General features: G+C 40.9%; 1 protein-coding gene across 2 annotated transcripts in view; it reads right to left on the bottom strand.

Moving 5' to 3' along the window:
• LOC119795662 (tensin-3-like) overlaps window positions 1-23755 on the bottom strand; it is a 63541-nt gene that overhangs the window by 17296 nt on the left and 22490 nt on the right. Inside the window, exons 13-14 of one of the 2 annotated variants that reach the window (XM_038303749.1) lie at window positions 7116-8309; window positions 786-937 (exon numbers count right to left, since the gene is read on the bottom strand). In XM_038303749.1, coding sequence (XP_038159677.1) covers window positions 786-937; window positions 7116-8309 — 1346 coding nt within the window. The remainder of the gene's footprint in view (window positions 1-785; window positions 938-7115; window positions 8310-23755) is intronic. The other variant, XM_038303750.1, reaches the window with a different exon arrangement.

Below are 23755 nucleotides of genomic sequence, written 5' to 3'. Positions count from 1 at the left end.
CCAGAGGAACTCTCAGACACATCCGCCCATCAATCAGGCTAATTGGTCTTCTGATAAAGACAAATAAAGTTTTCATCCCTGATTTGTCTTGAGTTTTATCCCTGTTCTACTATGAAATTAGAAATAATTATGTAAAGTTAGGATTCAGTCATCTAAATGGTTCTGATTTCCTGATTCTGATTTTGTAAAATCATTCTTACCGGTAGTCGTTTTCTAAAATAATGTTTTGCCTACCTCTTTGATTTGCGCTGTGAATCAGTTTTTAACACATTCCAGTTATTCTGTTAGTTGTAAGGCTAATTTAACTTCATTAAAAATCCTTCACGATAACCTTCTTCTCTCTAACATAAAATACACACTAAACTGGTACATCATTGCATCATTATGTTAATAATGTGTTTTAACCATTTTTATTTTTTCCTTCTTTCAATATGTTCATTATTTTACTATTAATTATTATTAGTCTATTATAGACCATTAGCGGTTTAGTTGTTCTTTAATCAAATATTTTTCATAGTCATTTTATTTAAATCTCACTAGCTTGGTTAACTTTTAAAACAAAAATATGTTGAACTTGAAATTGAACTGATTTTGTTCAACTTTTAGCCCTTAATAGGAAGTTTTAAGAATTTAAAATTCAAATATGTTTTCACAGGTTGTTGTTTGACAATGACGGTGCTTGAAACACTCATTTGCACATCACAAAGGAAAGGTAAAAAGGGGAAAACAAACAAACAAAAAAAACATGATTTTGAAAATAGCAGTTTGCATGTGCCTAGACTTACTTGAAAATGGGAGACGCATGGAGGATATGTCTGCTGGCTTTTGTACTCCTCTGGGTCATTCCACCCTGAAAAGCCTGAGTGATCCATTACATCCTTTCCTTGGTAACTCAAACTCCGCGTGACACCACCTCCCCTGTCGTTTGACTGGGCAGCTGAATACACAGAAGCAGAAAGAAACAAGAAGTTGATGAATCCTATAAACGAAGTCTAACGTAACATCTTAAAAACATAGTTTGGACGCTAAAAAGTTTTACTCATAATTTCAAGAGGGCCTGAGGGTGCCAACAGCTATCATACAAATATAACCACCATGAGGATTTCTCACAATCATTCATAATATCTAATAAATATTTCATTTTATTTATATATATATATATATATATATATATATATATATATATATATTTCAATAAAAAATAGTTATTATATTTTATATTTATTATATTTTATTATTTCAAAAACTGAAATGATAGAACTGTAAATATTGTCATGTTTATATTACTGTTTTTATGTATTTTTACTATTCTCAAGGCTGCACTTTCAAAAAAATGTAATTGTCTAGAGAGCTGTTCTTAACAAAATTTCTTTTTGTGTATACAAAATGACAGAATAAATCTGTCTAAGTCTAAGAAACATGTCATGTGTGAAAAAAACATGAATCTCTTCAGAGTAAATTTACAAAAATCAACCAAAGATTAAAAGCTCAAGAAGATGTTGGTTATATCAACCCACATTAGCCAGATCAAGCCAACACAGAACAGATTACTGAATTCCAGCTTTGATTAGTTATTGTAGACACATTGCTGCTCCCGATAGAAATAGTTTACAAAGGAATGCTAAGTCCATTGCTTGTGAGTGACGTCATACGGACGCAGCCTGTGTGCGTTGCTTGATTGAAAGGGGGTAGGAGTGTATTTTTCAAAAACAAAATGTGTCAAACTTGCTAATTTCAAACAAACTTATTTTAATCTAAAGGGACTGCTACTAATCACAAGTTAAACACCTGTAATCCTTTAAGGTCAAGTCCAACGGTGAGCTAATGGAGAGCAGATAGTGGACTTTGTGTGTGCTTGAAGTGTGACTCTTGTGAGAGGTATTACCAGAGTGTTAATTTGCACCCTCAAACTGAGCTCTGACCTCTGAGCACCAAAGATCATTTTTTCTAGTACATATTAGACTGTTTTACATTATTCTTTTCATTTTGCTTCAACAGCTGCATGATAGAACCAGAAATACATAGCAAATATGCTATGATTTCAGCATAAGCTTTAATTTTGCTGTATATGGAGTTATTTTTATGTTATTTTTATTAAATTAAAGATGGTGATCTGAAATAGGAAAATTATTTTATAATGTAAAATAAATATTTTACAGAAAACAAATTTTTACCCTGATAGCAAAAACTGATTTTATTCAAGACTGAAAAAAAAGCTTCACAACAGTCTTTTATCTCCGCCTATCAGCTCAGCCATAAGCTCTCGTCCACATTTCCAGGTAAAGCGCTGCTCATCTCTATCGCACTTAATACCACCGCTCAGCTGACAGTTCTGTTGAGACTGCTCAATATTAACACAGGACTGCCCATGATCCTGCCAAAAAAATCCTGAATCAAGAGCAAAGAATAAAAACATATTTTTCAGAGAGCTTTTGTACCCTTGTAAATCATTTGCCAAATGTCAATTCATCTTTTTATCCACTGACAATCTTTTCTCTCAAAACATTTTCTTCAGGCTCAAATAACATCAGCTTTTGCAATCACTGTGCAAATGTGTTCTTTCCAAAATATTTTCCCCCTTTAGATCACTTAACTCCATGGCTATATTCTTTTTTCAATGTGGGATACCTGATGTATCACAGGAAAGTTTACAGTTTGTTGTAGAGATACAGGATTTAGTACATCTGCTCTTTGAAAAACGATTAGCTGCTCTGTTCATCTAATACTTTGCTCCCCTTTTTTCATCTTTTAAAATGTTTGGTGTTAGGTTTTCATTATCTCTGTTTTTTTCCGATTGCTATCAATATCATCATTATCATGTAATTTTTTTACAATAATCGGTAAATCTAAACAGACTCTCTGTGTCAATCAACGTACCTTAATAAACAAGTATTTTAGCTTTAAAAAATACCTCTAAAACATGTAAAAGCAAAAATTCAAAAGCAATTACAAACTAGGAGTGCACCGATTCTGTTTTTACAGATCCAGTCCAATACCTGAGCGTATCGGCCAATATACGATACAGACACGACTTCACTGTAGAATTGATGACCCTTATATCTTGCCATGTGAGTAAATGATTTAGCCTTGACGCATTGATAAATTAACAAATAACATAGAGATAAATGTATTTTAAATTTTCAATTAATATCGGAGCAGATATCCAATCCAGGTATCAATGCATCTCTAATTCGAAGTCAAAGAGTTTTTATCTTCAAAGGAAAAATTTACATATGTCTGTATATTTTTGGCTTAGCTACTGTTCTTTCAGTAAATGGCATTTTAGGATTCAGTTTTGTTTTACCAAAAAAAGTAATCACGGTTCATTTGAATAATTATTTCAGCCCAAAAGCATAGTGGGATCATTGTTCCATTTCGGAACGCAGTTTGAGATCGTTTAAGTTTTATGACATAATGCAGGATTACTTTCTTCAACGTTTTCCAGGCCAAGGACCCCAAAACTGATGGCGAGACGGAGTGGGGACCCCCTAATTATATATATTGTATGAATTTGTGTCATATCAAACTGTTCACTCTATTACAGATGGAGTAACATAACGAAAGTAATTTCGCCCTGGGATTATTAAAGTATTTCTGAATCTGATTCCTGGTTGACAGGACAGGTGCTGTGAATGAAACGGTGCCCAGCTTGAAAGAGCTCCTGTGTGTCACTGAATGTGTGCATTGATGACTGAAAGCCATCTTCTGCCTTCATTTATCTGTTTACTACAGTGTTTTGAATTCATGTTAATGTGTAAAGACATTTCAATTAGTGGAAAAAATTGCACTGGGGAATATACAAAAAAAAAAGTCTAATGAACCAAAACTTTCACGACCCCCATGCAGTACCTCCGTGGACCCCCTGTTGAAGACCTCCGGTTTAGAGGAAGCCATAGGATGGATACACTGTACTCAAAAGGACAGACATGGATGGGCTTTGGGCTACTTAGGTGGGCTCTGGCATTTAAAAATTATCATTTGGTACATGGGTGTCAAAATGTGACCAACGGCCTCACACTAGCATCACCAACATTAATTGCTACAAAAAACAAACAAAAAACACTTCAATCTGACACGGCAAGGTTTTGTAATTTGTTATTGTTCTATTTTGAAGCCCTGTGAAAATGATAGCTTCAGTTTTCTGTTCTCAGCTAGGGTGGTCTTCTGCTTCACCACCAGTCTACCTGTCTGCTGAGTCTACAGGGACCTCTGCATGAAAAAAAAAGTTCTACACAACTTTCACTCAATGGTTACATTCTCTTTTTAAGGACATTTACATGGGAAATGGTAGCATGGCAGATCAGCAGTTTCAGAAATATTCAGAACTGCCCAATCAGATTTAACAGCTTTTCACATTAAAAACAACCTAAATACGCTTTTTACCTCTGCCAAGTAGGTTATGTTTTAGGGGAGTTTGCGTGTTTGTTTGTTTGTCTGTCAGTGTACGGGATATATAGAAAAATTAAGGACATTTTAATAAATTTTTTTATCAGAGGTGTCCTTCAGGCCAAGGAACAATCCATTGAATATTGGTGATGATCCAGATCCTAATCTGGATTCAGATTTTTTTTTAAAACATTCTCTAACATTGTGAGATTGGGATATTTGGCAGAACAATCAGTTCCCCAATAAACCAGAGTTGCAGCATTGACTACTAACAGGCTCATTATCAGACTCAAAAATCTGCAGGTATTTTACTACAGACTATAGAAAGAAAAGGTAACGTTGTTGGTTTGTTAGCAGGATCAATTTAAAAATTCCAAACATATTTTAAGGACATTTTTTACCAGCTGTGCCTCATGTGTGCCTAAATATATTTACATTTATTAATGATCCAGATCATGTGTTATTTTAGCCATCTGTGTAAGACACAATTTGGGGCAAAGTTTGCTGCTTGGCAGAGGTGTGCAATAGAGTATATTTCAATTTTTTACAATCTAATGATCTGTTTAAAATACTTTAATTTCTCTTTGCCATACCTCGATACTGAAATGTATAGGGTTGCAGAGATCTAATTGATAGATTTAATTGCAGTGTTAATAAGCAACTGAACGCCTGTTTATAAAAAAAATAGACCATTACTGTGTCATAAGTTTCCAACTAGAACCAACTACTAGCATATAACGTCTGACTGCGGTTTATGGTATTGTATCTATTTTCCACAAATTGTTACAGAGACATTTTAAACGGAGGCTTGTATGTTAAACTCCTACAAACTCCAATACGGTCTATTCTATACCAAGGTTAATCAATAGAATACTGCACAGCACTCATTGTGTAAGAGAAAATAAATACTAAAACCTTCTACCTTCTGGTACCAACTCTGTACATTAGGACTGCTCAATGCTTAATTTGTGGCAGGGAAGACATCACTGATATTAGTGAGGTGTTTGCACAGAGCCTGAGACGCATGAAAAGACAAAACAAGCTGTAGCATGATCGACCTGCAAGATAATCAGCAGCTTTGCCAAAATACCACAGAGTAAACTCTCCACTCACTCCAATAGGCACAGTAATACCTGCATTAAAGGTGTAGACATTTGCTGTAAAGCAGGATAGTTAAATGAGCTTAGTTCATTTTTTTAATTCATGCTAGTAGAAAACAACAGAAAAGAAACAATAACAAAAGAATAGGTAACTTTATTATTTTTTTTTTACTTTAAATTATTAACTTTATTATGTATATATGTATTATTAACTAACTTCTGTTTTAGCAGAAAGAAGTCTTCTTTTTTCTGCAAACACTATTCATGAGTTACATTTCTAAAGAGCAACCAAAGCCAACACTTATCTTCCTACAGCTTTTCTTGTAAATGAAGCGTCTGTGTTGATATGCACTTACAGGCAAGTATTTGGAATCAAATGGAAAAGGTGTGCCTGGGGGTACACTTGTTCCTTCTTTGGAAATTCCTAAATGCCGTACATTGCTTTCCTCCCTCTTTCTGCGATTGCAAGCTATGATTCATGAAGCTACACACCTTTCCATGTTTTCCCTGCATGGCTTAGTTTCACTTTGACTGCACCTTCTTAAGTATGCAGCACAGAACAGTTTAATCTGATCCAAAAAGGGAATAATCTGTGTAACACAGAAAGATATAAAGTGCACTTGATGAAATCATAAAATGTGAAATGTTCTGTGAGGCGATAAAGAAAGAGCGTATTCTTTGGATACGTGAGGGCTTGGGATGCATGACCACAGTTCATCTAAATATAGTAAATTTCGAGGACACCAAAGTCTTCAAGCTGAATAAAAATGGATCTGTCAGTCAATACCAAAGCAAATATTTAGTCTCTAGAATCAAAATTCAAGAGTCAGAAAAGTTACCAAGCCTGAAAAAGTTGGTCTTCTTTTCTCCGTGTACCTCATTGATCCTACAAACACACCTACACATACAAGTTTGGACAGAACTCTTTCTTTGGAAAACAAAATTAGAATTTCTGGCGGGAACCTTGTCATTTCTGCCCAGAAAACATGCTGGGGGGAAAGGGGGGAGAACCAGTAATGTGATACTCCACCTCTTACTGGAGCCTATTAACCAACTACAGTATTAGCATTATTTCAGTTTCTTTTACACAGAGTTCTAACATAACTTTCTCTGAAAAATATTCATTTTAATAATCAGATTTCATTTATAATGCCTTTCAGACCATGTTTAATATTAATGAAAAAACTTGAGAGTTAATTTACATTGGTCAGGTTTAGATTGAACCTGCATATAGACAAACTGGGTGGGAGGGAGGGAGGGAAAAGAATGGTCCAAATGGGAGAGGATAAAAAATAGATGAATGACTAGAAGACTGAGTCATTGAAACATTTTTTTAATCCATTTCCTTCTATAATCTAAGTAAGGCTTGCTGACAAATGAAGTGTTGATGAATGTTGGGATGAGAGACACTGGAATGGTTTATGGATTAAAACAAAATGAGGCATGAATGAACAGTGAACCAAGAAGGGATAAAGAAATGATGAATGGAAAGGTGTAGTGGACAGATCAAGGGATGGACAAAGATGGATAAATCAATGATATTGGATAGACTTTGATGTATGGATGGATGGATAGATAGATATTTCTTTTGATGATAACACTCAAGAATAACTAGGCTGACTATCTTACCTGTCTGATGGGTGCTTTTTAGGGTTGCTGTGTTACAACCGTTGAATCCGACATCGATGCTGTTTGAACATTTCCCCTCTAAGCCATTGAACCGTGTCCCTCCATCCCTGTTGACAGAGTTGCTGAGGCCTGATCTAGGCACAAACGTGGGATCCAGGTCCATGATCAGCTGATTCAGCTGGTCAATGGAGTTATCAATGTCCATTGTAAGAGATTTTATCTCGTCATCATGCTTTTCGTTTTTATTGCTACTGGTGTTTGGCTGTTGTTTGTGAGGTGCTGCGCTTTTGACGGTGTCCACGTTTGTGTTCCTGATGGTGTTCTGTGATTCGATTGCGAGGCCTTCTTTGGGTGAAGTACTCCTACATTTGTTCCCGGAATATCTTTCTGTTTCATTTCCATTCTCTGGCATGTAGTTGTATTGCTGTGCAGCGACCATCTGTTGTTGTCGAACCCAGGACTGAGTTGAGTAGCTCCCCTGTCTATATACATGCTGCTTTGGTGTAGGAGCACTGCTGGGATTACTGGAAGCCACAGAGTTGCTTCTTGAGCTCAAAAAGGCTTTTCTAGCCTCAGCATGGGATCTCTCAAACTCGTCCATGTGTTGGGGTGCACTGCTCGGCAGGTGGTTCTGGTTTTGATGCTCCTCTGATCCAAGACAAACAAAGCCATCTGACAAAAGGGAGTTCTGGCTGCTCTTATGGCACGAGGATGACAGTGTTCCTAGGCTATCCACGCTGTGCAGATCGTGACCTGTTATAACTTCATCATCAAGGATGTCAGTCTCTCTTTCTCTGGGTCGGGTGTCTCCATTTAAGTGCAACTGTGGTTGAAGTTTCTGTTTCAAATCTACCTTAGGGCCCGGATCATCCATCTCATCCAGGGAAGGATCTTCCAGACCAAAACCACTAAGGAGTTGTTTCAGCTGGACCTTCTCCTGCGGACTGGGTCCCTGGTTAGTCTTCACAATGGTGCTTGTGGTTGTTGTGGTGGTGGTGGCAAGTGCGGGTCTTTCTGTCCACAGGGATGTGCTTGACAGGCCCGAGTCACTGCTCACAGAGAGAGCATGGTCGCTATGATCAGGGCTTGAGGTGGTGGACGTTGTACGGGTCCCTCTGTTCAGAGTGGCCTCTCCACCAACAACGCTCCTCTTGCTAGCTGCTCTGTCGTGGATTAGACCCTGAGACCGCGGTGCTGCAAAACAGAAGAAATGCTGCAGCTTCATACATTTAGCTGATTTGGTCACACGCAGAAACAACACAAACAGGGGACTCACAAAGACAAGACTGTCACGTGAACACTCATGTCATTCTATAACTGACGAGGACACAACAGAAATCAGGACTCAACTCGAAACAAACAGACATTCAAGACAACAAATCAACTCTACAACATGATAATTCAGGATCTCTGAAATGAGGATCTGTTGAAAAAATATTACATTTTAATTTCTTATCTGGGGTTGATAAATGTCTATTCTTTTTGATTAAGTATTAATCTGAATTAGCTTTTTTCTCCTGACACTAAGAAAGTGAAGATAACATCAAAAAATAACAAAATAAAAGCAATAAAAATAAACAAATTATTCTAACTACATTTTAGATAAACAGCAATCAATATCTCTCTTCTCCAAAATATGTTTTACATAGACAAGTACAGTGCTCAGAAAATAATTTGACTCTCTGTCCAAAGGATGTGAAACATTCTTTAAATATTGATCCTTTATATGTTCAACCTTCAAAGTTACTCGTCCTCTTATTCAATAGAAAAACTGTGTTTAAAACTCTGAATGTCCAATGAGGAGGCAGTGCTGTATCTTAACTCGTAATTAGTAAAGATTAGTTGTGGGCCATTATCGGGGTTTTCGCACTGCGTTGATGCCAGACTCTTCAAGCGATAAAAAACAATATCGCCATTAATCTATTGTTGGGAGCTGTCCATACTAATGATGACTTTCACATTGATATTTTGGTGCGGATGTATATCTCGTGATATACATCCGAGATATACATCCGCCCACACAGGTTGTCTTCCAACCTGTGTAGGCGTACTGTGAAATTAAATTAATCTGATGTGACATGCTGACATGATGCAGCTAAACTCACAGCTCTATCAGCCAAGCTAACCAATCTCCTCGCTCAGTGGATAGCCAAAAGCTGCCAGACAAGCTCATTCTCCAGGCGGCAACAGGTGACCCACCTTACAAACTATCTGCATGGCGAACTATCATGAGGAGAATACTTGCCCAGCACGCCGCGGAGAAAGCCATGAACGATGAGAGGTTGATTGAGGCGGCGTGTGTGTCAGATTTTTGGGACATCTATAATTGGAAGTGGGACACTCAAGATTTTGACAGTTATAAATCATTTTTTTCTGCTCATTTGTTACTGTGTTTTTGCTGCAAAAAATAAAGCAAATTAGGAAATTTTAATCTAGATTAATCAATATTAATTCCAAGAATACTGTGAGATTAATCTACATTAAAAAAGTGTAATTATGCCCACCACTAATTATTATCATCACCACCATCAAGTCTAAAACATTTGACTTAGAAAAGTGATAAAACGTAAACGCTTTAAAGCTATCAAAATAAACACATGAATGGGTCTTATGTTACTCTACGTCACCATCTGATTGGCTAAACAACTCTTTGCAATATCTGCACACTAAGTAGGACATTTTTCCGTGCATTGTACACTTTGCTGAAAAAAAAAAATGCCTGAGAAGTTTATACAAATAAATAAGGGAAACATTTTCTACTTTATACTCTTGCAGTTCTGGGGCTTCATGTATAAAGTGTGTCTGCCCGGAAAAAACACGTGAAATATTTAACACGAAACTGCAGATGTATAAAAGTAAGTCTTGTGTGAAAGTGTGCAGGAATTCACGCAAACTTTTAAACCTGTCATGAGAATTTGCAGCAGTTACGCAAACTTTTAAAATCCACAATTTATTTGACCTTTTATTGTTCTAGAAAAAGCCTTTCTAGAATAAAAAAATGATGCCAAAGAAACTTTGTGGGACTATGAGATATTTGGCCATACTCATATGAATCCAAACCAAACACCTGGATCTTTGGATCCAAATGAAAACTAGTTTTAAATTATATTGAGGAAATACTGGTCTAGTTGTAAGTTGGATAATAGACAGTAGCATTCTCCTTGCCACGCAACATCCCACCCCCATTCTGCCTTTATTTGGGAAATGCAAAAGTCAGAAAAAAAATCTCTGCTTTCCTTGCTGATCTCAAAAGAGTTAAGTCTGCCAAACACTGATTAATGTAACAATAACACCAACATAAACAGGATGGGTGTTCAAAAATAAACAAACATATGTAAGTTTAAAAAAAAAACATACAGTTGGGATAAAATATTGGATTATTTCCCCTCAGGAAACATTTTAGTTGCTAACAGTGAGACTTTCACTTTATGGTAAACAGCTGTACAGCACAGAACTCAATTCAATTCAATTTTCAATTCAGTTTATTTATATAGCGCCAAATTCACAACACATGTCATCTCAAGGCACTTTACAGTTCAACCAGATCAAATTGATACAAAGTTTTCTATCTAAGGAAAACCAGTTGATTGCATTGACTCATTGACTCAAATACAATCCCCCACACTAAGCATGCTTGTAGCGACAGTGGAGAGGAAAAACTCCCTTTTAACAGGAAGAAACCTCCAGCAGAACCAGGCTCAGTGTGAGCGGCCATCTGCCGAGGCCGACTGGGGTTCAAGGAGACAGAAGCAGAGATACAAAAAGCAGCTGTAAAAGGCGGCCCCGTCCAGGAAACACACAGCCAGGCAGACGAGCTCCAAGGCAGCTCCCATGCCAGAGGACGAAGAAAGCACATCCACTCAGTCACGGTCAGAGAAACAGGACCACACTGGAAAACAGGCCGATCTCCAACATCTATAAACAAGGGTGTTGATAGAAGCAGCACAGCTGATGTTTCTTTCCAGGATGACGTCACAGCCAAACAGGAACAGACGAGGCAAAGCTACTCTGAGGAAAAGCAGAGAGAGCAGAAGGTTAGAGATTGAACTAACAGATTCTGCAGAATAGGAGAACAGAGAGAGAATGAAGCAGAATGATGAAATGGGGGTCCCTATGTCCTCCAAAAGTCTAAGCCTATAGCAGCATAACTATAGAGATAGCTCAGGATAACCTGAGCCACTCTAACTATAAGCTTTATCAAAAAGGAAAGTTTTAAGCCTAGCCTTAAAAGTAGACAGGGTGTCTGCCTCACGGACTAAAACTGGTAGTTGGTTCCACAGGAGAGGAGCCTGATAACTAAAAGATCTGCCTCCCATTCTACTTTTAGAAATTCTAGGAACCACTAGTAAACCTGCAGATTGAGAGCGAAGTGCTCTGTTAGGAACATAAGGAACAATCAGATCTCTGATATAAGATGGAGCTTGGCCATTTAAGGCTTTATATGTGAGAAGGAGGATTTTAAATTCTATTCTTGATTTAACAGGAAGCCAATGAAGAGAAGCCAGGACAGGCGAGATATGATCTCTCTTTTTAATTTTCATTAGAACTCTGGCTGCAGCATTTTGGATCAGCTGAAGGCTTTTAACTACAGTTTGTGGACTTCCTGATAGTAAAGAATTACAATAGTCCAGCCTTGAAGTAACAAATGCATGGACTAGTTTCTCAGCATCACCCCTGGACAGGATATTTCTAATTTTTGCAATGTTCCTCAGATGAAAGAAGGAAATTCTAGAAACCTCTTTGATGTGGGATTTAAATGACAGGTCCTGATCAAAAACAACACCAAGATTTTTTACTTTATTATCTGAAATCAGTTTAATCCCATCCAAATGAAGTGACTGGCTAATCAGTTTCTTTTTCAGAGACTCTGGTCCAAAGACTATAACTTCTGTTTTGTCTGCATTCAGAAGCAGAAAGTTAAGAGTCATCCAGGTTTTTATGTCTTCAAGACATGCCTGTAATCTATGTAATGGGTTAGCTTCATCTGGATTTATAGACAGATATAGCTGGGTATCATCAGCATAACAGTGGAAATTAATCCCATGCTGTCTAATAATTCTACCAATTGGGAGCATGTATAAAGTAAAGAGAATTGGTCCTAGCACTGATCCCTGTGGTACTCCACAGGTAACCTTTGAGCGTGTTGAAGATCTATCATTAACATGAACAAACTGAATTCGATCAGATAGATAAGATTTAAACCAGTCTAGTGCTGTTCCTTTAATTCCAACAAAATATTCAAGTCTTTCTAAAAGAATATTATGGTCAACTGTATCAAATGCAGCACTAAGATCCAACAGGACGAGCACAGATACAAGTCCATTATCTGAGGCCATGAGAATATCATTAGTGACTTTCACCAGAGCTGTTTCAGTGCTATGATGAGCTCTAAAGCCAGACTGAAACTCTTCAAAAAGTTCATTATGGTGGAAGTGATCGCAAACTTGTTTGGCAACTACTTTCTCAAGAATTTTGGATAAGAAAGGAAGATTGGATATAGGTCTATAATTGACCAAGTCATCTGGGTCAAGAGACGGTTTCTTAAGCAGAGGTTTAATTACAGCAACCTTAAAAGCTTTAGGTACATATCCCTGTAACAGAGATAGATTAATCACATCTAAAATGGAGGAGGAGATCAAAGGGAATACCTCCTTAAATAACCTGGTTGGAACTGGATCTAACATACAAGTTGAAGGCTTAGATGAAGACAATAATTTTGCTAATTCAGAGAGTTCAACTGGATCAAAGCAGTCTAAACCCAGTTCAGATTCCATGACTACCTCAGGTACAATCGCGGATAGAGGAGTGCTTATGATCTTATTTTTAATAAGATCAATCTTATTTATAAAGAATCCCATAAAGTCATTGCTGCTAAGAGCAGGTGGAATGGACGGTTCAACAGAGCTATGGCTCTGGGTGAGTTTGGCAACTGTATTAAAAAGAAATCTAGGATTATTCTTATTCTCCTCTATTAATGAGGAGAAGTATGCTGCTCTTGCTTTACAAAGGGTCCTCTTATACAGCAGTAAACCATTTTTCCAGACTAGGAAGGACTCTCGCAGGCCTGTGGAGCGATATTTTCTCTCCAGTTTCCTAGCATTTTGCTTCAAAGTACGCAGCTCTGCATTAAACCAAGGAGCAAGCTTTCTATTTTTAACGGTTTTCATTTTCAAAGGAGCTGCGTTGTCTAAGGCAATACGCAGAGAACTAGCAACCCCATCAACAAAATCATCAACCTGTGAAGGGGAATAAGCTAAACTTTTGCACTCTGCAGCACTGCTCAGTGACACAGAGGAGAGAGAAAGTGAAGCAGATTCTTTAAAATTTATAACTGCACTATCTGATAAAGATCTACTAAAATTGAACCTTCTTTTGGGGGAGGAGAACTCTGTTAAAGTAATCCTGAAGGTTATTAGAAAGTGGTCAGAGAGGACAGGGTTGTGAGGAAATACTGTTATTTCTTCACATTCTATGCCGTATGTCAGCACAAGATCCAAAGTATGAAGATGAGAATGCGTGGGACTATTCACATTTTGAACAAAGCCAATAGTGTCTAAGATAGCATTAAAGGCTGCTCTTAAGCTATCGCCTTCAATGTCAGCATGGATGTTAAAATCTCCCACTATGATGACCCTGTCAGTATTTAATACCAAATCAGAAAGGAACTCTGAAAACTCATCTAAAAATTCAGAGTAAGGACCTGGTGGACGATACAAAGTTACAAAAGAAGAGGTTTTCTTGCCTTGAAATTTGGAATCAGGGAAATTAAGGGTTAAATGTTCAAAAGAGTTGTAGTATTAACTTTTTAGGAGTAATCAGTAAGTCAGACTGTAGAATTGTTACATAGACAATACAGTGCTCCTAGAAAATAATTACTTGTCAAAGGATGTGAAAATTTTAAATATTGAATCCTCATTATGTTCAACTTCCATCTTCTCGCCTGTTTTCTGTAATGTGAAAACAATGTCAATGTGGATTTATCTACAATATAAGTATTAGTTTATATAGTCTTTTGAGGTTGATGCGATCTTAGCTTAAAAACAACCGCATTTAATTGTTTTACTTCCCAATTTGAGTTCATTTTTGGATTTTAATTGTATATACATGATTTACTCCTCCCAGGTGTTCAATCTTTGCTATTTGATTAAATTAATCTGTGTGAGACATGTACATGATGCAGTAAAAGAGTCGTATACAAGAGAAGCTAACAATGTTCGTCATATACCAAAATTTGCCACAGCTATCTCCCCCTGGGGGTCGGGGTGGAGCCACTTAAAAATTGTGGCAGAACTATAGAGAGAGAAGACTGCCAGCACCAAAGTGGGATGGATGGCCGTGTGTGTCGATTAGACGGCTTTAATAAGGACACTCCAATTTTAAGTTATACCACTTGTTTTCTGCTCATACTTGTAAACCTGGTTTTGGAAAGAATAAAGCAAATAAAATATTTATCTAGATTACAATATAATTCCAAGAAATTACTGGAGTTCTACATTAAAAATTTTATTTTTTTTGGCCAAACTTTATACACCAACCAACACTAAACATTATGACTTAACGTGATAAACGTAAACCGTAAGTCATATAAACCATGAATGGTCTTATGAACTACTTACTCTGATTTAAACACTCTTCAATAGCCATATTAGTAGGACTTTGTTGCCGTTTGGTCACCTGGAAAACATTAATAATGGTCCTGGTGTTTCTAATGGCACATTTTCTACTTTGATGCTCTATGCAGTTTGGGCTTTCATGTATAAGGTGTGTACTGCGGGGAAAAACCGTGTATTAGAAACTCAGTGAAAGTACGGTTGGTGTGTGAAGTGGGCAGGAATCACGAACTTTTTAACTTTTCCATGGAATTGGCTGTCAGTAGCAACTTTTAAATATCCACTTTAATTAGACCTTATTGTTCTAATGAAAACCCTCGTCTAAATAAAAAAATATGCACAAGAAACCTTATACTAAGGGAGCATATGGCATAACTTGAATCAACACAAAGCAGGAGGACAAATGAGGAAGAAGAAGATTTTGGAAAAGAGTCTGGGTGAAGTGAGAGAAAGACAGTAGCAATCTTTGCACGCAACCCTACCCATTCTACTTATTGCTAAATCAGAAAAAAACCGCTTGTGATACTGATAAGGTCTAAAAGTAAGTAAAATAACACCACGAAAGGTGCTATGTTTCAAATAGATAAACAAACATGAGAAATTAAAAGAAAAAACTTAACTTGGATAAAATATTGATTTTCCAGTGCAACTAGTTTATCATAACAGGAATTATTTATGGTGAACATGACAGCACCAACTCAATGATATTGGTACTTTTCTTTTTGTTGCTAATTATATCAGGAATCTATTTTTTCTCTTTGCTTCCAATAGATTTTTTGCTGTAAATACTTTTAATTTGTCCTATACATAGCCTTTGCATTTCACAACCCTAAAATGATCTACAGTAAAAAGCCGCCTCCAACCTTTTAACAGAACCTCATATCAGAGCTTAATTACCTTTCCCTAAGACACTGGATGGTGAAAAACAAGGTAATAGAATCACCATATTGAGATACATTTTTGAAAAAAACTTAAATCAAACAAAGACCACCATTACCACTGCACCAGAAAACTTCCAAGCTTCCAGGTAGCAACAAAACACAAGCAGTTGCCAGTATTTCTCTTCATGTGTAGGTTATGGATATGATATATTGTTTGCATACTGCCAGAAGATTTAGATGGATTTGGCTTGTTTATTGCACACTGCTGACAATGAACCACAGGGCTCACTTTCACTTACCCCTTGACACACAGCATAGGTCCAAATAACCTTCTTAATCCTCTAATGCAACAGAATAAAGACCACAGCAAATAAAGAATAAAGATAGTGTTTCCATGTCCCTCTCACCCTACCTCAACAAAAGAGAGCTAGAACTTTGACTCCTGTGCTTCTGTCTAAAGCTATCACCTAAAGTGCTGGGCTTTGAATTTAACTATGAGTAGAAGGTACAAATACCAGACACGCATGTTAAAACCTTTCCTCTATTCCCATCCTTCTTTTCTTTAAAAAAAAAAGACTTCTTTCAGCTATAGCCTGGGCCCCACACAAACCTGCATCCCATCTCAAAAAGCTTAAAAGTTCAACACAGTTCTTCTCTGCTGGGAGATTTCCAACAAATCCTTCCCATGACATTCCATTTAGCAAGGTGCAAACCTGCATTTAACCTCTTCACCTCGATTCTTGCCATTTTTTCCCCCCTCAGTCACCCCTGACATTCAACACTGCGCCCCCCCACCATGCACTCCATCATGGCCACCCATATACTTCAAGAGGAAAATATCTTACCTTAACTGTCCTCCACAGGTAAAGATTTAAGAAGATCAAAGTCTGAGGTAAAGCCAAATATGTACAGGAGAACCAGCTATGCAAATGCATCAGTAGAAACATGACTTTAAACAAGGGGGTAATAGCAGAAGGCATATCAACAAAGTTTCAATAAGTTGGTTGGTTTTCTTCCTTTGCTGAGAAGGTGAGAGTGATGAGCTCTACAGAACAGAGGTAGTGCAGGTGGGGGTGGTGAGGGGTTGAAATATCCATGTATGGGCAAAGGAATGTAAACAAGGAAGGCGGAGCTATCAAGCTGCATCGGGTTGGAGGAAACCAGAAACCCGACCTCTTACTCCTTTTTTATGGGACTACCTCACTGGAGGAAAGAGGGAATAGGAGGCGAAAAACGACAGATCGAGAGGCAGTGGGGGTGGGTGAAAGGACAGAGGATGAAAACAACATTCCAGGAGCTCAAGACATTTCCACTCAGTAAAAAGACACTTTGTAATTAAAAGGAAGAGATTAACTTCTGCTGGGAGGCCACAGCCGTTCTTTATGTAAAATAGCAGGCAAGTCAGTCTGAGAGAAGACACGAGATCCATCATAGCTAGATAAAAACAGCCATTAAAAAAAAAGAAATAATTTACTGCAATCAAGAACATAGAACAGCTTGTGAATTTTGAGAAAAATCACTCAGATCCTTCTATTTAATATTCGATATAGATTCTTTTATGGTGCAGTCCTTAAAAAAAAAAAAAATCCACCATTGACAGAGGAGAGAAAAAAACCCACAACTGTTTCTAGCATTAGGAGGTCTGGTTGTGTACGACTATGCAATTACTCTGCCCTCTCGCTCTGTTGCTTGTTCGGAACCATTTTGCTCTCTAAATGTCTCTCTGCGTGGAAGTCAAAAACATAATGAAGACAATTTAAATCTTGATAGTTCTTTGCATGTTCATATTTATTGAGCTATTCAACAATGTATCATGTTAAGAACTGAAAATTCTGCATATTTGATTAGAACTGTATGTGTTGTATCAACAAAAAAACAAAAAAAGGGTAAAAGATAAAGGGTTTATGGACTAGAGAAGTATTTCTTTGCTCTTGTCTAGACTTAGAGAGACTTTGTCATTTTGTACACAGAGTGTATACAAAAATAAATTTCTTTCAGTACAGCTCTCAAGACATTTCCATTTTTAAAGGGCAGAAGTGATCAAATTTAAGCAGCAGTGATAAAATGTAAATATAAGACTGTCATAAGATTTAAAGTTTCCAACATTCAACATATTTTTTTTTAAACCCCATTTTATACAACATTCAGCAGTCTAATGGCGGTGGGGAAGAAACTGTTCTGGAATCTGCTGGACCTGCATCAGATGCTTTGAAGCTTCTTCCCAGAAGGCAGCAGGGAGAACAGTCCATGGTGGGGGTGTGAGGGGTCATTTATAATGTTGTCTACATGTGACTGCAATATTATCAAATCATAATCACACTGTCTAATATCACATTCAGAGTTTGAGTAATAATAATTTCGCAAAGAAAATAATTAATCACAATTAATGCTGTCATCTGCAAAATTAAACAACAATATTGTCTTCTCACATTGCTCCATTACTATGCAGCCCACATAAACAGAACTTGGTTTCTTTGTAAAAATGCAAGATCTGTCAGACTGAATGGACAATGACTATGAACAGTCTGTTTCTGTCTTTGGGAGGTAATGATTATAGATTGCATTGCATTTTGCATTAGCAATCCTCCTACTGATATGTCCTGGTACCTCTACTTTACAAGTGCAATTAAGAGTTGTTTTATCTTAGAATAGAAAATAAATAAATTGTACTTTGTAAGTGATGAACACATAGAAAGTCAAATATATTAACCAATGGAGGCCTGGAAACACTACAGGCCTAATGAGGTGGCGGATGCTATCCTGAGGGGATCTCCTCCTAAACCTGGACTAAAGCATCTGGCAACTTCTGGACAGTCTATGGTGCAACGTGACGTTGGTGGATGGATCGAGACATGATGTCCCAGAACTGCTGTAACACTGCAGCACCTACAGGTCTAGCGTTGTCCTGCATTAGAAGGCCAACCGCACCAGCATATGTTCTTACAAAAGGTCCGAGGATCACAAGGGCTCATGTGTGATAGCCCATGTGTGAGAATGAACTCCACTACCTGAGCCCTACCTTTGTGTGTGTCTCATTATACCATGAGTGCGAAAGCACCACCAACATTCAAAAGTGACATTCAACAGTGATAAGAATAGGTACTGAGAAGTGGTCTGTGGTCCCTACCTGTAGAACTACTCCTTTATTGGGTGTCTCTTTCTCATTGCCAATAGGCACTAATTTCCACCTGTTGTCTGTTTCATTTGCACAACATAATTTAAAATTACATGACTTAGATTGTGTTGTTTGTGTTCCCTTTATTTTTTGAGCAGCGTATAAACCGACAGACAATGCTTTTTAAAGATTTGAGACAGGTCAGAAAACTGATCTGTCTTCCCATATACATTTTTAAATCAAGAGGCAGGATCTAAAGTGATGCAAAGCAAAGACGGCAACCAAGTTCAAAAATAAACCAAACCAAACAACCTTTGTCTTAATTCTCACTTTGCAGCAAACACACTCTAGCAATTAAAACGGAGCCAGTGAGGTAAATAAAATTTTCTCTCACAACCTTATCACTAAGGTGTCAAACAGCTTCCAGGCTTCCTCCCCCAGACAAGTCACTAGTTGCTACTGTCTTTAAGGCAAGCTGGTTCAGTGTGAGCACTTCTGGTAAGTAGATGCAGAATTTCAGGAAAGTTCTCGGTCCTTCCTCTCATATGTTAGAGTTTACACGCGAAAACAAAGCAGTAAACATCCCACATGAATGCTCTGGAATCAAGGCTGGGATAAAGAAAAGCTCTCCAGTTGATGCCTCTTGCTTCCCTTTGATGAAATCTTAAATTTGTGTGGTTATGTTTTCATTGCAGTCCCAGAAGCTGGCGTTAAAACAGTGTGTGGACGTATTGGGGTGTTTAAAGCGAAAATAAAAAAAGGCAGATTGTTTTCATCAAGTCGAGCTTGGCTTATAAAAACATCCAATGAACACTGGGAAAGGGTGGTTCTATTTCATCCCTACTGACCGCCAGAGGCGGTGCTTCAAGCACTGAATGATCATTCTTGCGCATGCGCAGGTCGAGTATTAATGACAACAAAGTCAGCTGTGACCTGCCGGGGACCCACGTGACTCTATATAGTCACGTGGCACCCGGCAATCAATCCCTTTTGTTCTTCTCGCGCGCAGGTGTGTTGAGTACCGGAGTGTGGTCGTGTGAAGCTGGTTGCTTCTGTGTATACCACTAGTTTCCTGGCTGCTTGTTGCTGGTAGCCCCGTGACCGGGTTTGGTCGGAGCTGCGGGTAAGTCTCGCCCTCCAGGGGCTGCACAAGCTGCTTTCACCTTACCAGATCTGCGGTGACTGGTAAGTTTTCGTTCTTTTCTCAGCAGTAGTTTACTGTTCGCTTTGATTTGCCACGTTAATTTTGTGGCTCTTTTGACTCACGGTAGCGTTTCTGCTCGCGCTGAGTTGTTTTCAGTTTGTTTGCCTAAGCCCACCAGTAGCGTTTCTGCTCGCGTTGGGTTCTTCTATAGTTTGTTTATCTACACTCACCAGTGGCGTTTCTGCTCGCGCTGAGTTGTTTTCAGTTTGTTTGCCTAAGCCCACCAGTAGCGTTTCTGCCCGCGTTGGGTTCTTCTATAGTTTGTTTATCTACACTCACCAGTGGCGTTTCTGCTCGCGCTGAGTTGTTTTCAGTTTGTTTGCCTAAGCCCACCAGTAGCGTTTCTGCTCGCGTTGGGTTCTTCTATAGTTTGTTTGCCTAAACTCACCAGTGGCGTCTCTGCTCGTGCTGAGTTCATCTTTAGTTAATAATCGATTTGCTAGTGGCGTTTCTGCTCACGCTGAGTTTGGAATCTCTGCGGGGGTTTTCCTACAACGAGTCGCCAGTAGCGTTTCCTGCTCGTGTTGACTTGTCCTTGGTAGCAGGCTGATCACGCCTTTCAGCAGTATGATGCTGGATAATTTATGTTGCTCGACCTGTCTTCAGCCGGATGACGGGCATGACTTGTAACCCTCCTGCCTCGGTGTGGAACATCTCCGGGAGGCGCTGTCAGATGACGCTTGCCCCAACTGTCGCGTCATGCCCCGGTCGGTCAGACTGGATCGGTTGGCTGCACTGGAGCAGCCTACCGACTGGGCGAGCGCTTCGCCGCGTGCTCGTTTGCCGATGGAGAAAGCGGTGTGCAAACGATCTACTGTGGCTGCACCTTCGGTACCAACGAAGCGTGCTAGACGGACCGATGCAGGGAGGTTGTCCACCAGAGTGGATCATCTCACTACTGAGCTGGCCCAAATGAAAGCCCTCCTCCAGTCCTTTCAGACTGCTGGTGATCGCGGCACGGCTCTCCCTACCGAGCAGGATGAAACGTCAGTCAATGACGACGATGCTGTTTCTGTGGCGGCCTCTGGCACCCATTTCTGTGAGGACCTTCCGGAGCTGGGCTCCGGGGCCTCTGGGTCGGACTCCATTGCCTCCCAGGAGGATACGGGGGAGTCTGTGACATCCGCTATTCGAACGGCTCTTGCCCGTTTACAGATTAGTGTTCCTCAGGCCCAGCCTGCGGCTTCCAGCGCCTTCTTTAGGCGCAGTAGGTCAGAGACTGCCTTTGTGGTTCCTCCCTCGGCGGAGTATGTGCGGGAACTGCATGCTTGCTGGTCAGACACCAAGGCGTTTTCACGTCTGACGACGGATGGCAGGGTCCTGGCAGCTATGCAGGAGGCACCCAAGGTTGGCTTGGGGCAGATGCCAGCGGTGGAACCGGGCATTGCCTCTCTTATAATCCCGCCTGATGAGGCCTTGCGGCCCAATGCCCGTTGTCCGCGTCCTCAGTGCCGTATTACCGACGACCTTCTCTGTAAGGCCTATGACTCTGGGGCCCGCATGGGCCGGATTGGGAACTCTCTCTCCCATCTTATGCTGGCCCTGTCTTCCTCCTTGGAATCTGTTCCGCTGGATCATGCCACGCAAGGCCTGGTTGATGCATCTCTGCAGGCCTTTGCTCTTATGACGAGGGAACTTGGACGCACACTCTCCACACTGGTTCATGCTCGCCACCAGGTCTGGTTGGCGCAGTCACCACTAACTGAGCCTTGTAGGAGGACCCTCCGGGCCCTGCCTGTGGTCCCGGGGGAGCTTTTTGGTTCAGCGGCACTGGACGCCTTGGACCGTACGGCTCAGGCCTCTAGAACGAGGCAACAGCTGGCAGGGCTTCACAGACGTGATCGCCAGCCAGTAAGCACCTGGGCAGCTGCGGGTCCTTCACGGAGGTCCTTAGTGCCTTCTCCTTCTCCCACTGAGCCCCAGGGTCTGTTACCAGGTCAGAGATCGGTCCGGGGACCTGCTCTAGATCGGAGGAACAGAGCTCGAGACCAGGCTGGGACGAGGTCCTTTCATCCCTTTCGAGCCGCGCAGTCTGGCCGGCGTCCTCCCGGGCCTTCGAAGGGCCGGGGGACCCGGAGATGATGCCTTAGGGCCGGCGGTCGGTTATTTTTCCCCGGAACAGCTCAGCTTCTGGGCTGCCCACACCCCGGACTTGTGGGTGTTGTCCACCCTGTCCCGGGGGTACCGTCTTCAATTCCGCCGCCGGCCACCTATCCATGGCCGGGTCAGGATGACTGTGATCCACGACCCGGTGAAGGCACAGGCACTGAACCAAGAAATCTGCACCTTGCTGGCCAAGGGTGCTATAGTGCCTGTGGACCCCCTGCTGGATCCAGGGGGCTTTTATTCCACGTATTTTCTGGTTCCGAAGAAGACCGGGGGCCTGCGTCCAGTCTTGGACCTCAGAGGCCTGAATGTGTACTTGAAGGCCATGCCCTTTCATATGCTGACCACCAAGGAAGTGTTGCAGGCGATTTCCCCGGGCGATTGGTTCACTTCCATAGATCTCAGGGATGCTTATTTTCACGTTCCGATCGCTCCGCCCCATTGGCGGTTTCTTCGTTTTGCTTTTCAAGGGAGGCATTTCCAGTTCAGGGTCCTCCCGTTCGGACTTTCACTGTCCCCCAGGGTGTTCACCCGATGTGTTGCAGCGGCCCTCTCTCCTCTGCAGGCACAGGGATTGAGGATCCTCCCATATCTGGACGACTGGCTCATTTGTGCCGCGACGTGGGACCAGGCGCATCGAGATACTCGGTTAGTGCTCCATCATGTGGGATGCTTGGGCTTGCAGGTGAACATGGAGAAAAGCAGTCTGACCCCCTCACAGGAGACTGTCTTCCTGGGCATTGCCATGGATTCCATCTCAATGACTGCTTGCCCGTCACCCCAGCGGGTGGACAGTATATTGAGCGTGCTCCCGGAATTCAGGCGCGGCATGGCGCTGCCTCTTGTGCGGTATCTTCGACTCTTGGGCATGCTTACAGCTGCGTCCGCCGTAGTGCCCTTGGGGCTGCTGTCATTGCGGCCCCTCCAGATGTGGTTGAACAGCTTGAATCTGGATCCCACACGGAACACTCATCGTCTCCGAAGACTTCGGGTGGGGCCTCAGTGTCTTCAGTCTCTGTCCAATGGAGGGTGAGGTTGTTTATGACCACAGGGGTCCCGCTCGGTTCCCTCCCGTGTCGTCGGGAAGTTGTGTTTACAGATGCATCCTCCACGGGCTGGGGTGCAACCTGGCGGGGTCAAATGGCACAGGGGACATGGTCCCAGCGGCAGGGCAGGGAACACATCAATGTCCTGGAGTTACAGGCTGTGCTTCTGGCTCTTCAGAGCTTTCTTCCAGGCTTGCGGGGGAAGCACGTGCTGGTGAGGTCAGACAACACCACAGTGGTCTTTCACATCAACCACCAGGGGGGCACGAGGTCAAGGAAACTGTTGTGCTTGACTCAACGGCTTCTGACCTGGGCAGCTCCACGCATAGCCAGCCTCAGAGCAGCCTACATCCCAGGGCCGGAGAACGTGCCAGCAGATTTTCTATCCCGTCAGAAGCCGCTTCCAGGGGAGTGGAAGCTTCACCAAGAGGTGGTGGAGTGCATCTGGAAGGTCTTTGGCAGGGCGGACGTGGACCTCTTTGCCTCAAGGGACGCATTTCACTGTCCCCTTTGGTTCTCGTTGGACAACAGCAGCCCTCTGGGCCACGATGCTCTGGCACACGACTGGCCCAGGACCCTCCTTTATGCCTTTCCGCCATTCAGCCTACTTTTTCAGACTCTCCTCAGGGTACGTCAGGAGGGGCACAGGGTCCTGCTGGTGGCCCCCTACTGGCCAGC

Source organism: Cyprinodon tularosa, unplaced genomic scaffold (assembly GCF_016077235.1).
Source record: "Cyprinodon tularosa strain WSP-4 unplaced genomic scaffold, ASM1607723v1 ctg52, whole genome shotgun sequence".
Lineage (NCBI taxonomy): Eukaryota > Metazoa > Chordata > Actinopteri > Cyprinodontiformes > Cyprinodontidae > Cyprinodon > Cyprinodon tularosa.
The sequence above is the reverse complement of the archived record's forward strand: the minus strand, read 5'-3'. Positions and strand labels throughout refer to the sequence as shown.